This window comes from Cebus imitator, unplaced genomic scaffold (genome assembly GCF_001604975.1).
Source record: "Cebus imitator isolate Cc_AM_T3 unplaced genomic scaffold, Cebus_imitator-1.0 Scaffold270, whole genome shotgun sequence".
In the NCBI taxonomy this organism is placed as follows: Eukaryota; Metazoa; Chordata; class Mammalia; order Primates; family Cebidae; genus Cebus; species Cebus imitator.
In genome coordinates this window covers 2564565-2590423 of record NW_016107585.1, presented here as the reverse complement: position 1 = coordinate 2590423, position 25859 = coordinate 2564565, and the positions used below count along the sequence as shown (strand labels likewise).

Sequence of the window (25859 nt, the reverse complement as noted above, 5' to 3'; positions counted from 1 at the left end):
AGAGACAAACTGGGAAGCAAATACTTTTCATTATAGCCCAGTGAAAATTAGCCCTAGGGAAAAAAAGTCAATGGAAAGGGTTTTAGGAAGGAAATGTTAGCAGAACTTAAAAGCTGAATGTTAGGCCCCAAATTTAGGCATTAGAGTCAGTTTCAGAGAAGTCAATAAAAGCCAAGCTATTTTGAGCTATGAGATTAACTTAAAAATAATTTCAAAAAACAAAACAAAACAAAATTTTTCTAACTGCTATACCATATCCTAAAAACCATTTTTCTTTTCTTTTCTTTTCTTTTCTTTTTTTTTTTTACTATTATGTCTAACATATGCATGGCTGGAGATGTGTAATTTTAAAGGTCTATTGTCCATAGTATGTCCTTTTAAGCAAGGGATTTATATACGATATCACAGCCTCTTCACAGCTAAAACAAGAAACTAATTTTTTTTCTAAGATTATCATATTCCATTTGAAAAGTAACATGTGGAATGATACTATAAGGGTATGGTCATGTATCATCTAAAATAATCTTGTTTGTATGTAGAACATAGAGGATATTCAAACATTTTCTCACTTTCCAATTAACACATTATTTCATTCAAAGCACCACAATTTGGCCAGGCGTGGTGGGTCGTGCCAGTAATCCCAGTGCTATGGGAGGCCAAGACAGAGGGATCATCTGAGGCAAGGAGTTTGAGACCAGTCTGAGCAACATAGTGAGACCCTGTCTCTACAAAAAAAATACAATAAAATAATTAATTGGGCACGGTGGCATGCACCTGTAGTCCCAGTTACTCAGCAGGGTAGAGCAGTGCTGAGGTGGGAGGATTGCTGGAGCCTCAGAGGCCAAAGGGTGCAGTGAACTTTGATCATATCACTGCACTCCAGCTTGGGTGACAGAATGAAATGCCATCTTTTGAAAAAAACAAAACAAACAAACAAAAAAAAACCAAAAACACCAAAAAACAAAGCACCACAATTTGGCTAGGACATTCTCTATTAACATGGATCTTTTTGTTTCTTTAAATATCAACTGACTGTAAAAGCTATGGGTTATTAAATTGAATTTCCTAGTGCAACTGGAACCCAAACTGTTACGGTGTTTATTAACTTAAAAGTTTTTCCGAATGCTAATACAAATGTTTATATGTTAATTGTATCCATTTTCTGCACCAAGTTAAAAATATTTGTTGATTAAAAAATGAATTGTGAAGGTGTTGATCTTATTTAACATGAAGTTGATGAATAAGTATAATAATAATAGGTCTCCTAGAGGTGAGAAGACCCACAGTGGAAGAATAAAAAATAAAGAATATTCATCTGTTCATTTATCAATCATCCATCCATCCCATATGTATTTTTGAGCACAGTTAAATTGTAAGACACTATGTTTGGATCTGAGGGGTTGCAAAATCCCCCTCACAGGGAGCTTTCATTTATCATCTAGGGAAGGTAAAGCATTTTATAAATTCTACTGCTTAGTGTGGAGTTTGTCAAGTGCCGCCGAGAAGTATAAGCCATGTGTTATAGCATTGGAAGAGTGGAAATTCCACTTCTAGTTGGGACAAGGTGACATGAGAGCTGGGCCCTGATGAAGAAGAGAGAATTTTCCTGATAGAGTGCAGAAAAGGATCGTGGTAGCAAGGTAGGTGTTTGAGGGAAACACACAAAAGAATCTGAAGAAGCCAGAAGAATCAACAAACTCAGAAGCAAATATGTAAAGCAGTTGCTCTGGAATAGTCATGGGCTGTGGGCTGAGGGTAGAAGTCAGTTCAAGGTTTTCTAGGTGTAAGATCCAGGAAAAAAATTGGGTATCAGTCAGAGGGACGTCGTATTGGACTTCACAGGAAAGTTTTTCTGAAGTCCCATTAGAAAGGACTAAGGAGGGGCCTAGAGAATGTGAGGGTCCAGCCATCCAGGCATGAAGCCTCATGGGCCCCAGATGCAATAAGTGATGTGTTATGCAGGGTCTTGACAGGAAACAGATGGCATCTCGAGCTGAGCAATTGAGGAGAGTTGATAGAGGGATTATTTACTCAGGTGTGGGCAAGGTGTAGAAAAAGCACCATAGTACTCTGGGGGCAGTAACCATACAGGCCTAGTACCCCTCTGCCTAAAGAGGAAAAGGCAGAGAACAGTTAGGACCCAGTGGGAGACTGTATGGAGAGCACTGTTTGATAGGAGCTGTGGGCTGAAATAGAGGACACTGTCAACCTTCAGTGTCCAAGCAGGTGTGGGAGCCAGTAAATCAACAACTCAATCTCACCCTCCTCCCTCCCTCTCACCTCCTACTGGTGTCCCCAGTGGTGGAAGGTACCTGAAAGCCAGAGGTAAAGGAAGCTGTTGACACAGTCACTGCATGGCAGCCTGTGGACATGGAGCTGGGCAGGAGAGATGGAGAACAGAAGTGGCAAGCACAGATTATATATCAAGGTCGGCCAAGTTCAGATAAACGAGAGAACTTCAAAAGTTCATGAAAAAATGGTATTAAAAGAAAAAAAAAAGTGGAAACTGTATTTCTCAAAATAAACTCCATCAAGTTCAAGACACTTTGGTAAGTGGTGCTATCAGCCATTTAGTCCATCATGAAAGAGCTGAAAGTCCTGGGAATTTAACCATATTCATGCAATCTTTTTAACATTATTAATGGAAGCAAAATAAGTGCCCTTTGAAGATTTTTTAAGATTAGGAAATAAAAGGTCAGAAAAAGCCAAGTCAGGACTGTCAGGTGGATGCCTAATGATTTCCCATGGAAACTCACAAAATCGCCCTTGTTTGATGAGAAGAACTAGCAGGAGCATTGTCATGGTAGAGAAGGACTCTCTAGTAAAGCTTTCCTGGGTGTTCTTCCCTCCTTCCCTTCTTCCCTCCCTACCTCCCTCCTTCCTTCCTTCCTTCCTTTCTTTCTTCCTTCCTTCCTTCTTTCCTCTTTTTCTTTCTTTCTTTCTTTTTTTTTTCAGGGCCTCACTCTGTCACCCAGGCTGGAGTGCAGGGGCACAAACATGGCTCACTGCAGCCTCCACCTCCTGGTCTCAAGTGATTCTCCCACCTCAGCCTCCCTGGTAGCTGGAGCCACAGGCACCTGTCACCACAACTGGCTGATTTTTTTTAATTTTTATTTTTGTAGAAATGGGGTTTTGCCATGTCGCCCATGATCTTCAAATTCCTGAGCTCAGCTTCTAAAAGTTCTAGGATTGCAGGCATGAGCCCCATGCCCAGCCCCTGGGTATTTTTCTGCTAAAATTTTTGCTAGCTTTCTCAAAACACTCTCATAATAAGCAGATATTATCATTCTTTGACGGTTTAGAAAGTCAACAAGCAAAATGCCTCAGGCATTCCAAAAAACTTGCTATGACCTTTCCTCTTGATAGATCTGCTTTTGTTTTGACTAGACCAAAGTATTTGTGCTTACAACTTGCCAATTTGCAGGTATTTTGTGCTACAGACATGGTGGTGGTTGTCTTATTGTGGTGGAAGGGTAGAAAGGAGTTAAAGGGGGAAAACCATTGGTCCAAATAATGGAGAAAAATCCTTTTATCTTCTGGTGGTGGAATTGTAGCAAATGAGATGCCTCCAGTGGTTTCTTCTCAGATAATAAGGGCATTTATCATTCATGTTATTTTTGTCATGGAAGGCTGAGTTCCACTTTTTGTTAATACCCTTTGCCATTTATTGATTCTCCCATTCTTCTATTCAAAATGCCTTTATTGAATGCTTACCATGAACTAGGCACATGCCAGGTAAAGGAGATATAAACGCAAATATGACAGTCTCAATCACTGAGATGCAGAGCAATGCAGTAAACAAATGAGTACAGGGTAGGGTAAGTACCAGGCTAGATCTGTGCACAGGGTCTAACTGGAACACACCGAGAGGCACTTATTCTAAACTGGGGCATAGAAAGCAGAAAAGCTTCTAGAGTAGATGCTCTCTAGGCTGAATTCTCAGGGACAAGTTGCAGCTATGAAGGTGAAGGGAGGAATGTTACTGAGCCAAAAAAAAGAAATGAAAAAGAAAAAAAAGTTTATAGTGAAGGACCAGGGCTAAGGGAGGGAGGCATAAAATGCATTCTGAGAACTGTAACTCATTCTGGGAGGGAGCAGGGAGTGCGAGAAGAGGCAAGAGATGAGGTGTGAGATTTAGAGAGACCAATCTTAAAGAACCTTGGGTACTATGCAGAGTGGAATGTAATGCTTTGTAATGTAACATAATGACAAAAAGCCTGTGTAGTCATAGACCTTATTTATTTCAAGTGCACAAGAGTTCAATAATTCACTCTCCATCTTGTTTTAAGATTTGTTGCAATTATGAATGTCTTTAACCAATTATAATTTATTTAACCAGTGTGCTGAATGCCGTGCTTACTCTTTATTATAATAGACCATATGAGACTGTACCAAAGACTTTCTCTGGTACAGGCCTGTGGTTTATTGGGTAAGGGCACTGTCTTTGGAGGTAGACCTCAGTTGAAGTCCAGAATCTGCCACTTACTGGCTGACTGGTTCTGGACAAGCTATTTAACCTCACTGAGCTTCCCTTTCCTACTCCCTAGAGTTATAATTAACACAACACAAATGGCTGTGGGGGTTTTGTTAGTCAAGCCATACATCCCCGAGAGGACTAAATACACCATAAATGAAGGCACATAAAAGTGCCACAAGGTTGACAGTGGCCTTGCTTAGCTGGGACCTGTTCACAATAATGAATCAATAAATGATAGCTACTATCATCACGATTGACATCATGGATCAATGTAAAACAATCATCATCATCCTTTTATTGTGATGAACAGGTGGTTTTAGAAATACTGTGTCCTAATGGCTTATATAAAAGTGTCAGGAATAGTAAGAGAATTCAGAGCAAGAGGAAATCCTGCAATCTTTGAACTTGGACCTTTAATAAAAATGGAGGTATGAAAGGCAATTCAAAGTGTCCCAAAAAGAAAGGTGTTCTCTCTCTCTCTCTCCCTCTGTGCATGTGTATGTGTGTTTTACAGACAGGATCTCCTTTGTTGCTCAGGCTGGAATACAGTGGCTTTATTATAGCTTACTGTAACCTTGAACTCCTGGGCTCAAGCAATTTTCCTGCCTCAGGTGTGCACCTGCAGTTCTTCTCAATGCAGGTGATCACATCTTGATAATTTTTAATTTTTTTTTTTTTGTAGAGATGGGGGTCTTACAATGCTGCCCAGGCTGGTCTTGAACTTTTGACCTCAAGTGAGCCTCCCACTTCTGCCTCCCAAAGTGTTGAGATTATAGGCATGAGCCACTTCACCTGGCCCTCTTCTGTTTTTGAGTAATTCATCAATGTATTCATTGAAATTGCCATTTGCAAGCCAACCCAATAATAGATTGAGCTGCCTTGGGAGAATTTCCTATGTTATCTGTGGTTACTTTATTATCTTCCCAGACTTTCTGCTTGTTTATGCTTGCCCTTGTGACAGGCTAGAAGGGATGACAATATACAGTAACCTCCACATAACTACTGTTCACATGGCACACTGACTTTCATCCAGACTCAGGAAGTCCTCATACTGTGTGCTTTTTGGCTTATGTCAGTTTTGTCTTGAAAGTATTGTATTGTGCATGAATAACTTATATTTGAGCATGTCACGAGTTTAATTTGTGATATGTGAATTTCTAGATATTCTTTTCTGATTGTTAAAGATAAATGCCTTCAAAATAAAATATTCTGGAAGAAAAAAATGTAAACCCCAGGCTGGGCACAGTGGCTCAAGCCTGTAATCCCAGCAATTTGAGAGGCTGAGGCAGGTGGATAGCCTGAGCTCAGGAGTTTGAGAACAGCCTCTGTACTCCAGCCTGGGCAACAGAGCGAGACTCTGTTTCAAAAAAATAACACTGTAAACAAAAACACACACACACACACACACACACACACACACACACACACACACATATATATATATATATATACCTCCAATTCTTAGTTTTTAAGTAAGAAGTGAGAAAAAGTATAGTATGTCATTTTCCCCCCCTTGAAAACACTGCTTCTGGGAATTATGACTGTTTTATAGTCTACAGGGAATTTCTTCTTATATATTTAAAGTTTCAAATTTACTTCAGTCTTCTTCCATGGTTTTACTGATTTTTTTTCTTTGCTGTGGGTGCCAGTTCTAATAAAGCCAACTATAATTCCAGAGGATATGCATAAAGAGGGCTAGAAGCATTAAATGAAGGGGCTGTAGGAGCCACATTTAGTAGACTGTCTGTGGTTTTTGAAATTGCTAAAGATTATAACAAATGGCATGTTTCTTATGAATCTCCAGGCAGTATTTTAGAGTGCTATATTTCTCTATTGGTAGTGGATAAACCAGGAGGCATAATCCTCACTGATTTTGTAACATCCTAAACAATACTGTGGGGACCAAAATTGGACAGACAATCTAAGTTCGACAGCAGCCTTTGAGGGCACTGCCACATGTGACTGAATGGCTTCCTTTCTCAGTAATTTCATACCCATCAAAACAGAGTACACTTTCTAGGCTTCTCTGACCAATTACTGATGTACTGATGCAAAAAAAGCTTCAGAACTACTGTGTTATAAGCATTTAGAGCTATATTTTCTGAACTTTGTTGTAAGACCACCTATATCAGAATGATCTGCTGGCTTGTTAGAATGCACATTTCCAGGCACCACTCCAAACCTACTGAATCAAAGTTCTGGGATAGAGTGAGAAACCCTATATTTTAAACAAGGGCCACAGGTGATTCTTATGTTGCTTAAAAACTTACAGGATATAATTAGTATCTTCATGGTAGATGACAATCATAGGTTATATGACATAGGTTGTATGAAAGAGTAAAATGGCAAAACCAATGGCAGAGAGAAAACTATGACCTTTTGATAAAATTAAAGACCAGAATGGCAATATAATCTTAGATTCATGTTCTTGGTTTCAGTCAATAGGGTTACAGAAAAAATGTTCAGAATTAGTGTTTGTGGAATTTTGCTTATTTATTGTGTTAATGGTGTAACAAAAATTATAAGGACACTTTCCAAGAAGGTAACCTGTTCAGTAGTTCTGAGCAGTACGTGTCTTTATGAGAAGCTCATCAAAGAAGACTGGCCCAGGCTTGCTGAGCAATGACTGATAAAGACCAATGGGAAAAGATTGGGAGGGTGGCAATGAAGAAGTTATTTTTTATTTTCTGAGACAGGGTTTCACTCTGTTACCCAGGTTGGAGTGCAGTGGTGCAATCTTAGCTTACTGCAACGTCTGCCTCCCAGGCTCAGATGATCCTCTCACATCAGCCTTCCAAGTAGCTAGGACTACAGGCATGTGCCACCACAGGCTAATTTTTGTACTTTTTGTAGAGATGGGGTAACGCCATGTTGCGCAGGTTGATCTCCAACTCTTGGGCTCAAGTGATCCACCCACCTGGGCCTCCCAAAATGCTGGGATTGCAGGTGTGAGCCACTGGGCCTGGCCAATAATTGTTGAATTGTAGGATTAACTTTTAATAAGAAAGGGTTTCACACATATCCTATGTTGTTCCTACTTAGTTTTATTAATAAGATCTCGTGAAAAGATATTATTGATGGCATCTGGCCATAGGGCTTTAGTTTTAAATGTTGAGGACTTTCCCATACTGCCTGGACACTGTAGAGTTTGCCTGGGTTGGAAAAAATAGATCTGACAAGCTTGTGCCCCATCTGTGATAAGAAGAGCCACCTTGTTTGGGCTGTACCATTCGAGCACGTTGTAACCATTGTCCCACCTGCCTGTAAATTCTTGTATTCTGGAGCATCTTAAGGTGTTACCTACACTGCTTTCATGGAATTTTTAAACACGAGTTCCACCTGTTGTGGTTCAGCACTTGGCTTCAAACCTTTTGACAATGAATGGACATTTATAATGTCTGCATTGGAAGCTTTAGCAGTTATGTAAATACCATCACATGCTGTATGTTATATATAAACACACACATGTATATATACATATAGATGTACATATCCATGTGTATGTATATTTTTAATACACACATATATGAATACATCACACATTCTATTAACATGATCTGTTTATTATAGTACTTTTGAAAAACTTACTTAAGAAGAGACTGCTTATATTAAGAATATATTTGGCACAAAAGAGGTGCTGTAAATGTTATATGAATATCTATCTTTTTCTTGTAACATGAGTCACTGTTGATTCATTAATCTTTTTTTGTCATCACTTGACTGAGAAAAAATTTATTACTGAAAATTTTCTGAGAAACACAAACTTTGGCCATTCATTTATTGGTACATATTTATTGAGCATCTATTGAGTGCTAGGGGCTGAGGATAGATGGATGAAGAGAGCCCCCTTCATAGAACTTACTATTTACTGGAGGAAGTGGACATTAATCTAAAAGTCACACATAAAAGTACAACATGGCAGCTGTAACCAATGTTATGGAGAAGTTTGAGGTGCTTTGAGAACCTTGGTATTCATCAGGGGGTTATAAAAGGCTTCCAGTACTGAAGCTGTTAATTTGATTTGTAATCAAAAGGCTAAGATCTAGTTTAACGAGGTGAAGAGGAGAGAAAGGGAATTCCTGGTATAAGAAAAAGCACATATAAAAGCATGGTGGCAGGAAGAAGTACAGTGAGTCTGGGAAACTTAAAGAGGGTTCTTCTAGGAAAAGCAAAGAAAGCAGAGGAAATATGGGACAGGGTGAAGCTGGAGAAGCTGGGGGAGACGATTCCATATGAGACCACAAAGCATACCCTTGGTCTTTAAGAGCTATGGGAAGCTATATAAAATTTCATGCAAGGGGTGACGCAACAGATTTGTGCTTTGAAGAGTTCACTCTGGTTGCATCGTGTGAGATCGGAAGGGTTCAGAATAGTTCAATGAGGAGGCTATGGCCATTATTGTAGGTAAAAGGTGATGGCAGCTTGCACTAGTGGTATGGAGAGAAGTGGATATATTTGAGAGCAATTGAGAAAGTAAAAATCCTCAATATTGGGGTGATAGATTGGATGGGGGTAGTGGAAAAGGCAGTGAGTGGGTCTTTGGTTGGTGCAATAGATTGAGTGATGTTGCATTCACTGAGCTAAGGAATGCTGGAAGAAGAGTAAGTGTTTGGGGGAAGCAAAGAGACAATCATGAGTTTTAATTTAAATGAACTGACACAGGGCACAGTGGTGCATGCTTGTCATCTCAGCTACTCTGGAGGCTGAGGTGGGATGATTGCTTGATCTCAGGAGTTTGAGAGCAGTCTGGGCAACACAGCAAGACCCTATCTTAAAAATAAAACAAAATAAACGAACTGATTTTGGGGTGCGTTAGAAGCAGTCAAGTAGATGGTGGGCGATGTAAATCTAGAGTTCAGAGGAGAGGCTGGGACTGCATATATACATCTGGACATTTTTGCATAGAAGTGATTACTGGAGTAAGAGGTTTATGCCACCAGTGACTAACTGAGTAAAGAAAGGTGAGCTGAGAAGGGGTTTCCAGAGAGTAGGAAGGAAGTTAGAGGAGTGTTGTGTCATGGAAACTGAAGGAGAAGAATGTTTTAAGAAAGAGGAATTGGTCTACAGAATGGAATATTGCTAAGAGACAAGTAACATGAAGACTAAACCATGTGCACTTCATGGGTTACTTGCAGGTTTTTAATGACTATATAGAGAGATGATAGAGTTAGAAACAAGGTTAGAGAGGGATGAGTCATGAGGAGAAAGAGACAAGGAAGTGGACAGAGATAGACAACTCTCTTGACTTTAAAGGGGAAGTGAGAGATAAGGCAGTAGATGGAGAAAAAGGGGAGGATAAACCACTTAATTATGTTTAAAAGCCAACAGGAGGACTCAGTTGGAAGGGAAAAATTGAGTAGAGAAGAGGAAAAGGTTAATCTATACTGAAAAGTTTCTGAGAAGGTGGGAAGGATGAAATCCAAGGCAAAATATGACTATTCTTTGGTAACTTTATTCTCTGTGGCTGCTAAAAAGTACCAGTATGTCTTTTAAATAGGTGTGTTTGTGGCTGTTAAACAAATTTCATTCTTAGTGTACTTATATAGGTCAATAAAAAAGGATTACTCTGCAAGATGATGGCTAAACTCTTTTAAAATATACTAAGTGCTTTATTTTAAAAATTTCACAAAATTCTTTAAATCAGTATCATCTTATGCTTGTACGGTGATGAAACTAATGTACTCATTTTAGTCTGCCTTTACAAAAAAGCTTCTTCTCATCTATATATTGGCTTGACTTCGCTTGTTCTCTATGTGGAAAAGGACACATTACTAGGTATGGTGATTTGTTTGTGGATAATCACAGAATGACTCATGCTTTGTTGCAAGTATAAGGCCTACCTGACACTTTTTCTCTATAACAAGACAAGATTGTTGACCCAATATGGAAAGGCAGATGAGTAGGACTGTGATGCTAGATGAAAAATAAAAGTTAATCCCCGAGGGGTGTTAGGTTACTGATCTTAGCTTGTTTCTCTTCAAGGTTCACAAGTTATTAGCATGTTTACTACGGGCTCTTTGCTTATATGCATATTGTAAGATTTGAGCATAATACCAAAATTCAGTTTCCACAATATGTTGAAACCTTGTACACAGCAATGTTTCCAAGAGATGCTATTTCTATTTTCAGTTCAGTTACTTGTTTTCAATCTTGAGAAAGCATTAGATTTTTAAAAGTTAGATTTTACAGTTGCATTTCAAAACAAATTAGATTTTTCCATGGTTATTCTATCACTTAAGTAATTAATGAATTACTCAATCACACATCTATTGGCCAAACACTTATTAAACACTATAATGTGCCAGGCACTGGTTAAGGCATACAAAGATGAGGCATAATCATGGTTCTTCTTGTAGTTTACTGTCTAGAGGGAAAGACTGATGGCCACATGCCATATGCAATATAGAAGTGTGGGCAAAGGACAGAAAGGACAGAGGGAGAGAAATTAACTCTGCTTGGGGGTCGTGTGTAGGTGTGTGTGCATATGCGTGTGTGCGTGTGTGTGAGAAAGAGAGAAAGAGGGAGAGAGAAATGAGAGTGTGTGAGGAGGTTTAAGAGGGAGAGAAGAATGCTCATGCCACAGAGGCATAAGATAGGAAGATGGAAGATGGGGAAAGGGAGAAGAGGAAGATTTCAGGATAATAAATTATCTGAGTTCATAAATGTGTTTTTATTTTGTCATTGAGTATTTCAAAGTATCTCTGAACAAAAAGCTGAGGTTAAATTTTACATAATCAATATATACTCAGTAGTCCCAGTATATAAATGTGAAAATGTGAAGTTATTGTATAAAAAGCATTGCCTTGTTTTCGTGTTCTGCCAACACTTAGCATGTAGAACAATGCTCTAACACGTGGTAGAAGAAAAGACATCATACTACAATGCTAGTCACCATATACGTCAAAATTGAGTTTTCTTTTATCACTTTAAAAGTTCTATGAAAGTTGACATTGAAATTTAATGGAAAAGCTTCATATTCATGGACTCACAAGGCTATTGGTGGCCTTATGGGCTAGGTCCTCTCAGAGGTCATTTAGTTCATTTTCACATTGGCATCTAGAGTGGAAAAATCATCTAGCCCGCATGAAGTGTGCCCCTCAAAGAAGAGCCACAACTGCTGTTACCAATTCTTTTGATTGTCTGAAGAAACTCTCCTGATAGAGGAGGCATTTGGAAACCATCTCTATTTGCCCATGTATTAATAATATAATATAATAAATATCACATTCTTTTAAACAATTTTTATTTATTTATTATTTATTTATTCATTTTAGACTTAGAGACAGGGTCTATGCTATGTTGACAGGCTGGAGTGCAGTGGCTATTCACAGGCATGATCATCGTGCACTACAGCTTCAAACTCCTGGCTTTAAGGAATCCTTCCACCACTCTCTCCTGAGTAGCTGGGACTACAGGCACGTGCCACTGCACCCAGCTTGACAGTATGTTCTTATAACACAACTATTTGAAATCAAGTTCTAAAGATGAATCTTGATAGAAAGTTGTCTGAAAAAATTGTTCCATTTTCTTTTAGAACCCAAGAGGACCTCTTACTCTTGATCACATTCAAATTCTAAATGTCTAGTGACTAAGAGACTAATCATATGGGGTTGCTTAGATTTATTGAGGAGGACAGGAGTGCCAAAACTCAGTTGTTTTTTGTAGGGCGTAAGAACAAAGGCATCCCATGTGTCTCAAGAAATGAGTGAAAGTCATGACCCAGTTCTCCCTCCTACTTTACAAAAATGTGACTGAAGAGAAAGCCAGATGTGTTCCAGGACAGACCAGCTGACTAACTCTTACTGTCAACATGCACTGTGCAATTTAAAGACACAAGGACAACTGATAAAGAATATTAGCTTGGTTTTCCAGAAATAAGTTCTGTTCTGTTCAATCTACTTGCTCAATCTCCATTCTCTCATTCATGTGGAGTAATGAGATCTGCAATAAACACCACTAGGCAAGTCTCTGAGGATTTCTGAGTTATTTCAGTAATTTTCTAATCTTCTATTCTAAACTTTTATAACATGATTATCAGAAACTGAATCAGCAGTTGGAAGAATTGGAAATAGATTCTACTGTAATCATTTCCTGTAAGTAATAATTTCTCACACATTATCACACCAAAATCTCTGTTCATCTTTAAGTAGAGTAAGTCATCGAGGAAGTAGGTCACTTCTAAAAAATTAAACTTGTCTCTGGGTCTTTTTAATATATTATAACTTTACTGAATGATTGTTCTTTGATTTCCATTATTTTATGTCCTTAACATGAATTTTCCCTATAGGTTGAAAAGTTGGGTTCTGGAATTGGCCTGTCAGGATTAAATACTGGTTCCATCACTGAGAAGCTGTGTGACATTGGGAAAATTACTTAATCTCTCTGTGTTTCAGTTTTATGATCTGTACAGTGAAGTCAATAATGGTGACAAAATAAGAAAAATGCATGCAAGCTTAGCATATCACTAGAATGATAAATGCTAGCAATTATAATCATTTTAGGGCCTCTACATTATTCTAGCATTTACTTTCCTCTGACTATCTGTACTTTATTCGATAAAAATTTTATTATTCACCAGATATTAAACTCCTGTGAATTTCTGCATGTTGATGGTGAAGTTGGTGAGAGAATAGTGATGATAATTTTACTTGAAGATGGGAATGTATGTGACTTGAGCATGTCAGTCAGCTGAGGTACTGTCTGTTTCTGAAGGAGTCTCCTGGCTGAGTCTACACACTGTTAGGAAATATTATATATTTTTGGATGTCTTTCCTAATATCTAATTGAAATTCTCTAATTATTTTATGTTTCATTTATGGAGATGCTGAACAGCATTAAAAATATTGAAACATGAATATTTGAAAACAATTATTGTATCATTTGTTAATTCTTTTAAAAAATATAAAAAACCCAGTTTTTTCAGCCTTTTGTTCTAGACTCCAATTTTACTTCTTTTGACCCTTCTCCCTGAGGCTAACAGGGCATCTGGACCCTGTGTGGGTGTTGATGAAACTCAGACCATTACATAGAGAATGTAGAACTCAGTCAGGCACAGTACATTCTAGGTGCTAAGACAGGCATAGAAGTGGATCAAGGCTTTACAAACGGTGACTTCTCTCAGGGAGGAAACAGCCCCAACCTCCATTTGCCAGGTTCAGAATGCATTGAGAATGGTATAGTGATGAAGTTGATATGGTTAGCATATAATCACAATCTTGAAACATCACATTTTGACATTCAAGGAATATTTGACATTGCGATTTTAAAATATTAAACATTCATTCATTCACTCACTCAACAAATATAGCATACTAAAATCATGAAAGAAGTACACTAGATTTTTTCAAATACACCTTTTGGCCCTAACTGAATTATTAATTTCTTTTAGAGCAGATACATTGTACCTTATTCATATTTCTATCCCAATGGTCAGTGTGTAGAAGACACTCAACTAATGCAGCAAACACACTTTTCATAAATGAAAAATTAGATGCAAGTAATATGCTAACTGTGCATGACTAATAAAGTATTTGTTGTTATGTCTCATCTTTAAACTTTGAATTTAAGCAGAATTTGAATGCAAATACTGTCTCTATGAGTAATATATTTGGCAATAGTATTATGTTAGACCTTTCAGTAAGATTAAATATATAATTTATATGCTTACATAAAAAAGAAGATGAAATCAACAACCTATATAAACTATCCAGGGAGTCAAGGGTTTCAGTGAAAAAAAAAAAAAAACACACACACACACACAGTTTAAAATAGGACTTTTCTCAAACTCAAATCCTCTTTCATATAATAAAAGGAAATGAGCAAAGAAATCCAAACCCGCTGAAGTTTTCAGGGCCAAACATTTTGATTCAATATGTTCTGCTCTAAAATATTTGGTCTTGCTTGAATTTTTATTGCTATATGTTCTCAGTTTATATTTAACTGTGAGGAACACAAATAAGAAAGAGTGAATGTGCAGAACGTTCTTTTCAAGAGCATGGCAGTGAATTTGAGAAAATATATATTAAAGGAACACTTTTTGTGTTTTTAACTTTCAGCCCCTTTTCTGAGGCCTTCCTTGGCCAGATATGATTAAATATTTATTGAACTAAGGACTCAGCTTACTTGGAGTGAAAACTCTTCAGGGCCTCTCAGAGCTACCTAAGATAAGTACCTTATTTTACTAGCTCTCAAATAAAGTTTCTTTTATGCTCTGTCTTCTTCATATATGAAATAAGGTCTAATTAGAAAGTTTTATAATGGAGACAGTCAATTCCCCAATTCCTTATTTCTTTGAATTAACTTTTAAAAAATTGGGGTGTTCACTCTGGCGTCAGCTGAATCCAGACTCTGTAATCAGCCAACAATCTGTGCTTTACAAAGGCTGGCATCCTAACCGCCAGCTTCTGCCATCCACCCCTTTTCCGTGGGGTAATACATTTTAATTGGCACTTCTCCGAGAGCCCTGCACATCTCCATCTGGCCAAATAAACATACTTTTTCGAGTCAGCCTCAACATCTTGGCAGTTAACAAGAGGACAGACTTGCCACAATGGGTAATCTTTAAGATGCATAAAATCCTAAAATTAAAGGACTGAGTACAGGTGGTATAATCAATGGCTTTCTAGAGGATGGCTCATGTACAAAGTGGCTTTGTGTTCAAGAATCTTTTAACACTGCTTTCGTGGTCCAAACTATGGTTCCTGAGCTGTGACTACATTGAGAGCTCTCTCCTCTCAAAGGGCACATTAGTGATGAAATATTTCACTTCCAATGACAGCATAACTTTTTGGACATAGCCTTATTAGCAACCTGTCTCCACTGGTCAGATTGAGCCAAGTGTATCCAGGAGGCAGAATGGTGAAATGCTTAAGAGCATGGGTTCTAGAGTCAGGCTGGGTTCAAATTCTGCTGCTGTTAATTTATGTTTGTGACCTTGGGCAGTTACCGTATCTCTCTGTGTCTCAGTTTACTCATCAGTAAAGCAGAGATAATATCAGTATTTTCCTCATAAGATTATTGCAAGGATTGATTAAATGAGATAAGGTATTCGATATGTTTAGCATAGGGCATGACTTGTATTTGCTAACAATTATTTTTAGGCAAGGTCAGTAGACCAAATTCCTTGGGCAGCAGAAAGGAAGTAGAAGGGTGAATAACCAGCTACAAGGTTATTTCTCAGATAATTTCTTACTCTTTTAATGCTTCACTTTTTACACAGTTTAATCATCAAGCAACAGTGTTAGGGATTACATGAGATAATATGATCTGTGTGCTGATTCACTCATTTAGTGTGGGCTCATTTCCTTAAGGAACACACCTTGACAGAACACTTTTTTTCTCTCTAACCCTCAGGGTCATCTGGTTGAAATGAAGAACACTTTTAGGGAAAAATGGCTCATATTGCTTCTTTGATAACCACATATAGTTAAGGGATTTTTTTTCATCCTCCCCCTGCCAAAGTTTTCCCTTTTTCCTATGACCCCTTTGGTGAGATGCCATTCTCAGCACAAAACAGGGACATGATTGTGCATTATACAACTGGGGATGTTTATGCAAGAGGAAGGCCACCTAGAACAATGGGCAGATAGATCCCTGTAAATCCAAGGGGAACAAATCATTCTTAGCAGCAGGTAGGGGTCTCTTACCAGTTGCTTTTTCAGGGTTGTTGCACATGAAGCATTGCCATGCTCCTGCTGTTTCGCTGAAGCCAAACACGTCAAAGAACCTCACTTCTTCCAGATGGAGCTGTACCTGGTCCAGATCCTGTTTCAGAAACACAAAGCACAAAGAACATAAGCAGCTTTGCCTACTACCTAACACTCAGAGACTGGAAAAGGGGATGTGGATCAGGATGGTCAATGCTCAATCTCAGTGCTAAGGACTAAGAGACAGCATTAAAAAACAATTTCTTTTGGCCAGCCTTAAAAAAAGCTTTCAGCTCAAACTTTTCCATGACGGTATTCATAAATGCAGTGGGAGTGAGCACAGGCCCCAGGGCTGAGTGTCAGGATTGACGTGTCAGAGCCTGAAATGGCCCAGAATTTTCTTGCGTCTAGTAGTGGCTCCAGATTTTCTAAAAAGAAGGGATATCCAAATGGCAATGTGGTTAGAAGAAATGCTGCTGGAGGATTTGCATTTTATATAAAATTGAGAACCAGTGATCCAAATAAAAAAATATTGTTGGCCGGGCCTGGTGGCTCATGCCTGTAATCCCAGCACTCTGGGAGGCCAAGGCAGGCAGATTGCTTGAACTCAAAAGTTCAAGACTAGCCTGGGCAACATGGCAAAATCTTGTCTCTACTAAAAACACAAAAACATTAGCTAGATATGGTGGTGCATGCCTGTGGTCCCAGATACTCAGGAGGCTAAGGTGAGAGGATAGCTTGAGCTTGTGAAGCAAAGGTTGCAGTGAGGTGAAATCGGACCACTGTACTCTAGCTGGGTAACAGAGTGAAATCTCTTCTCCAAAAAAAAAAAAAAAATTATATGTGTGTGTGTGTGTGTGTGTGTGTATAATATTTATTTTATTGGCGTTACAGGGGGCTGATGGAAAATGTGGGGGTGTGAAATCCCTTAGCCCTTGGCTCCAGTACTGTTTAGTCTTATGCTTTATCCTAAAAGTATACACAAATTTTGATTTCATTCCATAATATAGCTGCATTGATTTTTTTTTTTTTTTCTGAGGCAGAGTCTCACACTGTTGCCCAGGTTGGAGTGCAGTGGTGCGATCTTGGCTCAATGCAACCTTCACCTCCTGGGTTCAAGTTATTCTTGTGCCTCAGCCTCCTGAGAAGCTGGGATTACAGGTGCCTGCCACCACACCCGGCTGATTTTTGTATTCTTAGTAGAGACGGGGTTTCGCTTTGTTGGCCAGGGTGGTCTCCAACTCCTGACCTCAAGTGATCCACCTGCCCTGGCCTCCCAAAAAGCTGGAATTGCCGGCATGAGCCACTGTGCCTGCCCTTCATTGGTTTTAATGGAAGATAATGCCTTAAATTATATATCAATAAATTAGTTAACTTTCCTCCAAATGGTTTAGTAGACTTGACACTCCAAGAAGACTACCCATGTTTTATGTGCTCTGTGGCACCGCGCCAATGTGTTCCTCTTTAAGGGGCAGGGGAGAGAGGTTCTGTTAGACTGTAAATGGATGGAAAATTATTAGCCTAACCAAATTAAATAGCTCTACTGTCCTCTTGAGGCTTTCCTATTATGTAAATGACTTGTATTCTTTGATATAGGATGGCCAGAAACTGTGCTCTTAAAAGGTTCCTCCTCCTAAGAGGGACTTAATGTTCTTGCTAGCCTTGCATATGCCCAGCCAACTAACATGTTTGTACTCTGTTGAGCTGTGATTTTATTTCCTTTCCTCTAGCCTACATACTCTTATCTTCTCTCCGTATAGGAACAGTTCTTGGAAATTTCAAGGGCTGAGGGGCATAGGCACTGTTTTCACTGATTATAAGGGATCAAATAGAGAATGATCAAGTGGCTACCCAGACTGCATCCCAAAGCTCCTGATTCTCAGTTCTAAATTTCTTGACAGAGGTGAGAAGTATGTCCAACTATGAGTTCACTGAGAACAGAAACATATCTTTTTTTTTTTTTTTTTTTTAGAATACCCCCAGAATTCAGTTCAGCATCATTAATGGATTAGCACTGGTTTGTAGAACCAGCACAAAGCTTTTTTTTTTTTTTTCGCTAATGAACTATATAAAAGGTATTACAAAAATTTAAAGGGAATTTTTAAAAAGAACATTTACACACCCAAGAACATAAACACAACGAAGACAGGGATTTTGTCTGTTGTGTTGGCTGCTAAAACCTTGGTACCTATAACCCTGGGACCTAAAAGTGCCTATCACATAGCAAGCACTAAACAAATATTTGTGTAATAACAAAAGGCATGCCCTGGGCCTAGAAATGAATACTTTTCAGCATCCTTTATTAAGACTATTATGGCTTGTACTCTGAGGTTGGACATTTTGGAGACTTGACATGGTGATTGCAGCATTTTGGCTTGCTAACCTTTAATACCATATTGCAGGCATTCCTACAGGTGCTGTATATCTAGGAATATTGTTTTGACAAAAATGATTTTGAATATGCTCAACAGAAAAAAAGAAAACTTTTTTAAAAAGTATGTTTTCCAAGATAAAGACTGAAGCACCTGGGAGTTTTGTGAGTTTCAAAGGATATGATCCATATTAAAATGTATGGGGGAAAAGCAGATGTTCATAAATATCAGTTTCAAAACTACCAAGTCTCTGAAGTCTGTACTTGGCCATTGGCATGCAGATCACTTTGCTGTTTCCCACACAATTAAGGATCAATTTTTCATTTACCACAAACACTACTAGCAAACAAAGTGCTTAAAATAATACTTAAGGGGTCCTTTATTTTCCTGTTCTGAGACCAGATATGTCCCAGGTTGTTGCCTATAATCCACATTTGTCTTGGAAAAAAAGTTACTTTAAAAGTTTCAGACAGATGGTAAGCTACATTCCTGTGTTCAAGTTCTGAAGCCAAAAGCAGGCTTACCTCTTCAGAGGATTTAGGTGTTGTGCTAAAGGATATCCATGGTAGTTGTATGAACTTTGAAGTTGGTGACAATAGCAAACTTTGAATGGAAAGACAGATGAAACACATATAGTTTCCAAAATTTGTGAAAAATGAAAGCAAAATAAATCACAAAACAAGCAAACACAAACCAACAACCAGTGATACCTAGATTTTTGGAACTTTGGCCTCTTAAATGTGCTTGAGGTCAGTAGTTCTCTCTCCTACTTAACCTTCTTTGCCCTTTTGGGTCCTGTAGATTCCCAGGCCTTGACCAAGAATTGCTGTATGACTTCTATTTTTTTAAAACAGGAGAACAGAAATAGATTTGTTTAGAGAATTACAAACTTTCTTTAAGATAACTAGACTCAGGAAACGTGATAAAAATAACTCATATCTAACTCTGTCACTGTCTGAGTATTTTTCAGTTCTGATGGGATTGTGGCAGACAGACCCTAAGGTGACCTCCAGTAATTTTCACCTTGTGGTGTTCATCTGTTTGCATACTCCCATCCCCTGTGTGTGAGAAGGACCTATGATTTGCTTCTGACCAAGAATGTGTCAAAGGGGATAAAATATCAATTCCATTGTTGTTACACACACACACACACACACACACACAGAACCGTCTTGCTAGCAGATGCTTAGGGAGACCCTCTTGCTGTGCTTGAAGAAGCAAATTGCCACATTATAAACTACAGGGACCATGGGTGGCCTTTAGGGTCTTAAAGAAGGCTTTTAGCTGGTTGCCAGTAAGAGTTCAAAGTCATCAGTCCTACAGCTGCAAGGAAATGATTCCAGCCAACAATCAGAATGAGTTTGAAAGCAGACCCTACACATTTGAACCTCCAAATGAAAACACAGCTCAGCCAATACCTTGATTGTAGCCCTGTAAGACCCTGAGTGGAGGACCCAGCTAAGTTACAGCTGACGTCCTGACCCTCTGATACTGTGAGATAATAAGTATGTGTTGTTTGATGTTGCTTGGTTTGTGCTAATTTGCTATGCATTATTGAAAACTAATACTGAGAGTGTGCCATGAAGAGGAAAGAAAAGTGACATCCTTTTGCCCAGTTTTCCATGAAAGTGATGATTCCATTTAGAGGAGTCACATTCTCCCAAGTACACTACAAATCAGGCCTCAATAAAACACAAAGAATGTTGAAGTTCAAATTATTGTCATTGATGTAAAAAAAAAAAAAGGATATATATTCATAGTAGACATGTACTAAGAAGGATATTCCTGACAAACATCATTTAATTTAAGAAGGTCAAAAGTCACTGGAGGGAAAAATAATATTTTTAAACATTTGGCTTAATGAGCATTTCTCTAGTTTTAGAAAAAAGTCATTGATGAGGGTAGGAATTTGAAAAACTATAATAAGTCTAAGCCAGGCAGCATAGAAAGATGAGAGAATATTTACAACATCGTTTCACTGAAAATGACAGCATGAGTCAACACAATGGATTTTGTAAAAGTGCATAGTATCCCCTGGATCTTATAATGTGGTCTATGTACTTTGAGAGGGTACTGTGAAGCAATTTTCCAGAAATCAGTGAAAGCATACATCTGGAAGAACTTTGGGTTTTGGCACATTTAAATTCTGTCCTAAAGCTATTTGAGCACAGATACAAAACATAGGATTGCCTCATGTGCTCTGTGTGCCTGTGGTTAACAGGGTGACTCTAGGCACATATTTCAAGTATCTTTCAAGAAATATAAACAAGATTTTTTTTTTAAATCCCAAATATTTTCACACAATAATAATGTTTATGTTTGTATAGTTATTTCTAGTGCACATACTCTAATGATACAGAGTCCAGGATGTGAAATAAGCTTAGTGAGAGAATATAATTAGCGATTGATCTTTATATTGTCTTAAATTTTTACAGGCATAAACTAGCAAAAGAGACTTTAAAGAATATCCATGGCACAGTTTATTTTTTTATGTCTTTCAACTTGTGAAAAATATTACTATTGGATTCAATTTATATAACACAGTATTCATGGCACCTGTATCAGAAACCATGGATAAACCGATGAAGGAGACATAGTCATCAGTCCAAGTCAGAAGGTAATTCATTGGGTCTGCAGAATTCCTCACAGAGGAAACTGAATACAGCTTCATTTATGAGGTGTGATTGTTACTAAGCTTCTTCTGGTGTGATGTTTTTTGCTTTCAACTGGATTAAAGCTCTTACCAGGAAGATTGACTTCCATATTATTTTGCAGCTTCTTAAAATACTTAGTATAGCCCTTAGTACATATTCAATGAAGTATTATGCATTTTTACTAATTGATGCACATAGCTCTTATCTTTAATTTATATCACAGTAGCATTTAGGTTTTTAATGTTCATGTCTATTCAACTATGACCATTAAGACTTTCCAGAATATATTTGTTTATATATATATATATATATCTGCACATCTGTGGGTATTACAGGAATTCATTTTATTTAACAAGGTTTTAGAATAATGTGTTAATTATTGAAGAATGATGTTTGTCTTAATTCCTCAATATAGTATGTTGACTACTTGTTCTCAAGCCCCTCAGTGTTTCCAGATTGTTAATCCTCAGTTGGTATTGGCATCAGGAATCCTTGGGAAATTTGTTACAAATATTCTATACACATTTTGTCCCTGAAAGCCTAGCCTGATGAATTTGTGGTGGAACCTGGACACCTGCATTTTTATTTTATTTACTTAATTAACTTATTGAGACAGGATATTGCTCTGTTGCCAAGGCTGTAGTGCAGTGGTGTAGTTATAGCTCACTGCAGCCTCAGCCTCCCTGGCTCAAGTAATCCTTCTACCTCAGCCTCTCGAGTAGCTGGGACTACAAGCATGTGCCATGATGCCCAATTATTATTATTATTATTTTGACTTTTAGTAGAGATGAAGTCTCGCTATGTTGCCCAGGCTAGTCTTGGATGCTTGGGTTCAAACAGTCCTCCTACCTCGGCCTCCCAGAGTGTTGTGATTAGAAGTCCTGAGCCACTGCACCCCATCTGCATTTTTATACAAGCTCCCCAAGTTACTCTGGTGTGTACTTATTGTAAAATTAATCCTGTATCCTTGAGAGGGGATGGCTAATCTGTGTCCATTAATTGGTATTTGAGAAATTTGTCAGTCTCCATGTTCATATACTCATTCTTTTCCACAATAGTTTGGTTTCAAGAGGCCAGGTGTGGTGGCTCACACCTGTAATCCCAGCACTTTGGGAGGCTGAAGCAGGTAGATCCCTTGAGGTCAGGAGTTGGAGATCAGCCTGGCCAACATGGTGAAACCTCATCTCTACTTAAAAATACAAAAATTAGCCAGGCGTGGTGGCAGGCACCTGTCATCCCAGCCACTTGGGAGGCTGAGGCACAAGAATTCCTTGAACCCAGGAGGCAGAGGTTGCAGTGAGCTGAGATCCTGCCACTGCACTGCAGCCTGGGCAACAGAGTAAGACTCCATCTAAAAAAAAAAGAAAAAAGAAAAAGTTTCATTTCATATGACAAAATATGATTTTTAAATATCAGAGATGTTATTATTCCAAATTGTTCAATACGGCAAGAAGAGATGAGGTTTGAAAATCGAACTTACTGTGCCCAATGTGAAGCTTGGCAGAAGGCTCGGGTGGATGGGGAGGGAGGTGGGCCATGTGGGGAGCAGACCTTAAGCAGAGGCAGCAGGGCACTGATGTGGAGGGATTCATAGTGCATTTCAGTGTTCAACATGTATGCCACGCATGTGCTATGTCCCATTGGTTCTCATATTCTATGCCAAATTAGTAAGGCAACTTGAGGTAAATGTGACTATATGAGGCCAATGTGGCAAACTCCTCACTATCAATGCAGGTCATTAAATAAACTTATATTTCTATCCTTTGAGTTTCTATGTGTTAGGAAGAACAGAATTTCTTCTTGGCAAATCATGGCAATTCTATGGGTCTGGCTCCAAGTGACTGGAAGAAAACACTATGTTTGATTCATTTCAGAGGGAAGTTTTGAAGAACACTATAAGAACAGCAAATATGATAAAATTAAAAAGGCCAAATTGGCCAAAATCACACTCATCTAAAAATCATGAAAAAATAATCTGACTACAGGATATTGGCAGTTAATGCGACAAGAGTTTAAGTAAAGCAATTTATGAAAAATCTAATGGAAGTATATGAATTGAGTAGAAAATAAAGGCGGCAAATTGCATAAAGCTATATAACAAGTTTTATAAATGTTTGATAAAACCACAATTATCTTTTTTACAAATCCAATTTCTTTGAAACTTCAGTTCATTAAAACCAGCAAATTATTTTTATAAAAGTGGGAGCAAAGTCAAAATACTACCAATGTTCAAAATGTCAAGAAAACTTTAACATTTTTTATAGTGGTGTCAGCAGTAAAATGTAATCATAGAACTTTTGGCAATTATAGCCAGCACCTACACGTTCTCCTTTCATGATGCAAAGCAAATAACTGCAGTGATTTTTTTTTTTTTTTTCTAGCTGATGACTGTCACCTACATTCAACAAATATGTAGTACTATTTGTTAAATCTATTATGTAGTACTACACTACAGAGGATGCTGATATTAAAGAGTTAATTTGGAGAGGCTCTTTTTTCTTCCTTTGGAAATCAGATAGCAGGAAAACCATGCTCCTAGCCATGCAGGTTATTTGGTTGGAGGCAAGGTGCTTCTCTTATTCTCATAATTTTATTTTTTTTCCTTTATTTGATACCACTTTCATTTTCAGACTGTTTCTCCAGCCTCCCCTTTCTATAAATACTCACTTTTTGAGTTCGATATATGTCTTAGAACAGATGCGTATTCTTGAAAAGTATCTAGTAATGTTTATTTCTCATTTTTGCAAATGATGTTATGCTGTGGATCCTATTTGGTTTCTTGTTTGTCACAATCAAGATCTCTACGTGATATTGAGTGTGTATTTGGATAACTGTTGCCTCTACAGCTGCACAGCGATTTCATGGTGTGCATCTACCACCCATCACATTTCACCTCACCATTTCCCTAGTGTGGACACCAAGCGTGCCCCAGCCCCTGCATTTACACAGGGATGTAACAATGAATATTCTTATACGTGTCCCCTTGTGGATATGAGCAAAAATTTTTCTGTGATAATCACTCAGGAGTGGAATTGCTGTGTCATAGTGTATTAATGGTAGGGCTGTAAAAATATTTTTGTGTTTCTGCACAGTTAGGGCTTTTTGAACAAATTTTCCTGAAACTTGGGACCTGGGCTAGAAAAAGAAGCTTTAGAAGTGAATTTATGACTAATTAGAAAGTGAAAGACCATCTAGAGAGATTTATTTTCCCGGAGATATGTTTATGTTTTAAGATGGGGATGAGAACTAGGATATTGGAGCTTGGGTTGTCAGGTGGAGACATTAGTCTTCTCTTTCCCCTGGAGGGATTTGTTTACATTCTAAAGGGTAAAAGTAACAACCCAGATCCCTTCCCAAGGAGCAAAGATTTTTGTTCCCTCCTTTCATGGACAGCTGTTCCACCTCCATGTAAATACCCGAATTCATATTGTCAAGGTTCCTGGCCTACAGTACAGATCCTAGGATGTGTAAGATGACATCTGGTTCTCATCATGTTGCCCCAGGGCTAACAACTGAGGCAAAAGGAAATTTAGGAGATTATTTGTTGCCAAGTAAATAATAATAATCTGTTATGCCCCAGAAACCTTGTTTGTAAGAGACATTAAAAATTTAACATTAATCATATCCTCAATTTCACTACGTTCTACCAAATTGCTCTTCAAGCTACCCAGGAGGCTGAGGTAGAAGGATCACTTAAAACCAGGAGTTCATGCCTGCAGTGAGCTATGATGGCACCACTGTACTCCAGCCTCGGCAACAGAGCAAGACCCTGTCTTGAAAAAAGAAAAAGAGGTATCATTTTGTTGACATGTTTACTACTTGGAATAGTTACAGAGGAGATAAAACTGACTCTATGATGGACTTAGAGAGAATGTATTACTTCCCATGATGCTGGAATTTTAAATGTCTCCATTTAGTCACTTCACAGAGCAGAAAACTAACCACTGTTGAAGTAATAGTGATGGAAGCAGTTTAAGAAAGTTGAACCACTACTCAGCAGAGAACTAGATAAAGTAAACTATGGTTGGCTAGGCATAGTGGCTCATGCCTGTAATCCCAGTATGTTGGGAGGCCAAGGTGGGCGGATCACTTGAGGTCAGGGGTTGGAGATTAGCCTGGTCAACATGTTGAAACCCTGCCTCTACTAAAAATTTAAAAATTAGCTGAATGTGGTGGCACACACCTGTAATCCCAGCTTCCCAGGAGACTGAGGCTGGAGAATTGCTTGAACCTGGGAGGCAGAGGTTGCAGTGAGGTGTTTAGGTCACTGCACTCCAGCCTGGGCAACAGGTTACTCACAGCAAACTCTGCCTCCCGGGGTCAAGTAAATTATGGTCTATTTACATGGTGGAAAATTTTATAGATGCTGAAATGAATGAGCTAGTTCTACATATCTGAACAGATATATTTAAAAAAAAACATAACATTGTGCTGGGCATGGTGGGTCACACCTGTAATCCCAGCACTTTGGGAGGCCGAAGCAGGTGGATCACCTAAGGTCAAGAGTTCAAGACCAACCTGACCAACATGGAGAAACCCCATCTCTACTAAAAATACAAAATTAGCCAAGTGTGGTGGCACATGCTTGTAATCTCAGGTACTCAGGAGGCTGAGACAGGAGAATCGCTTAAACCTGGGAGGTGGAGGTTGCGGTGAGCAGAGATCATGCCATTGCACTCCAGCCTGGGCAACAAGAGCAAAACTCCATCAA

General features: G+C 38.5%; 1 protein-coding gene across 4 annotated transcripts in view; it reads right to left on the bottom strand.

The window, feature by feature from the left end:
* VEPH1 (ventricular zone expressed PH domain containing 1) overlaps positions 1-25859 on the bottom strand; it is a 223796-nt gene that overhangs the window by 8976 nt on the left and 188961 nt on the right. For all 4 annotated transcript variants that reach the window (XM_017500789.2, XM_037728584.1, XM_017500785.2 and 1 more), the window contains one exon: positions 16123-16240. In XM_017500789.2, the coding sequence (XP_017356278.1) occupies positions 16123-16240 (118 nt within the window). The remainder of the gene's footprint in view (positions 1-16122; positions 16241-25859) is intronic.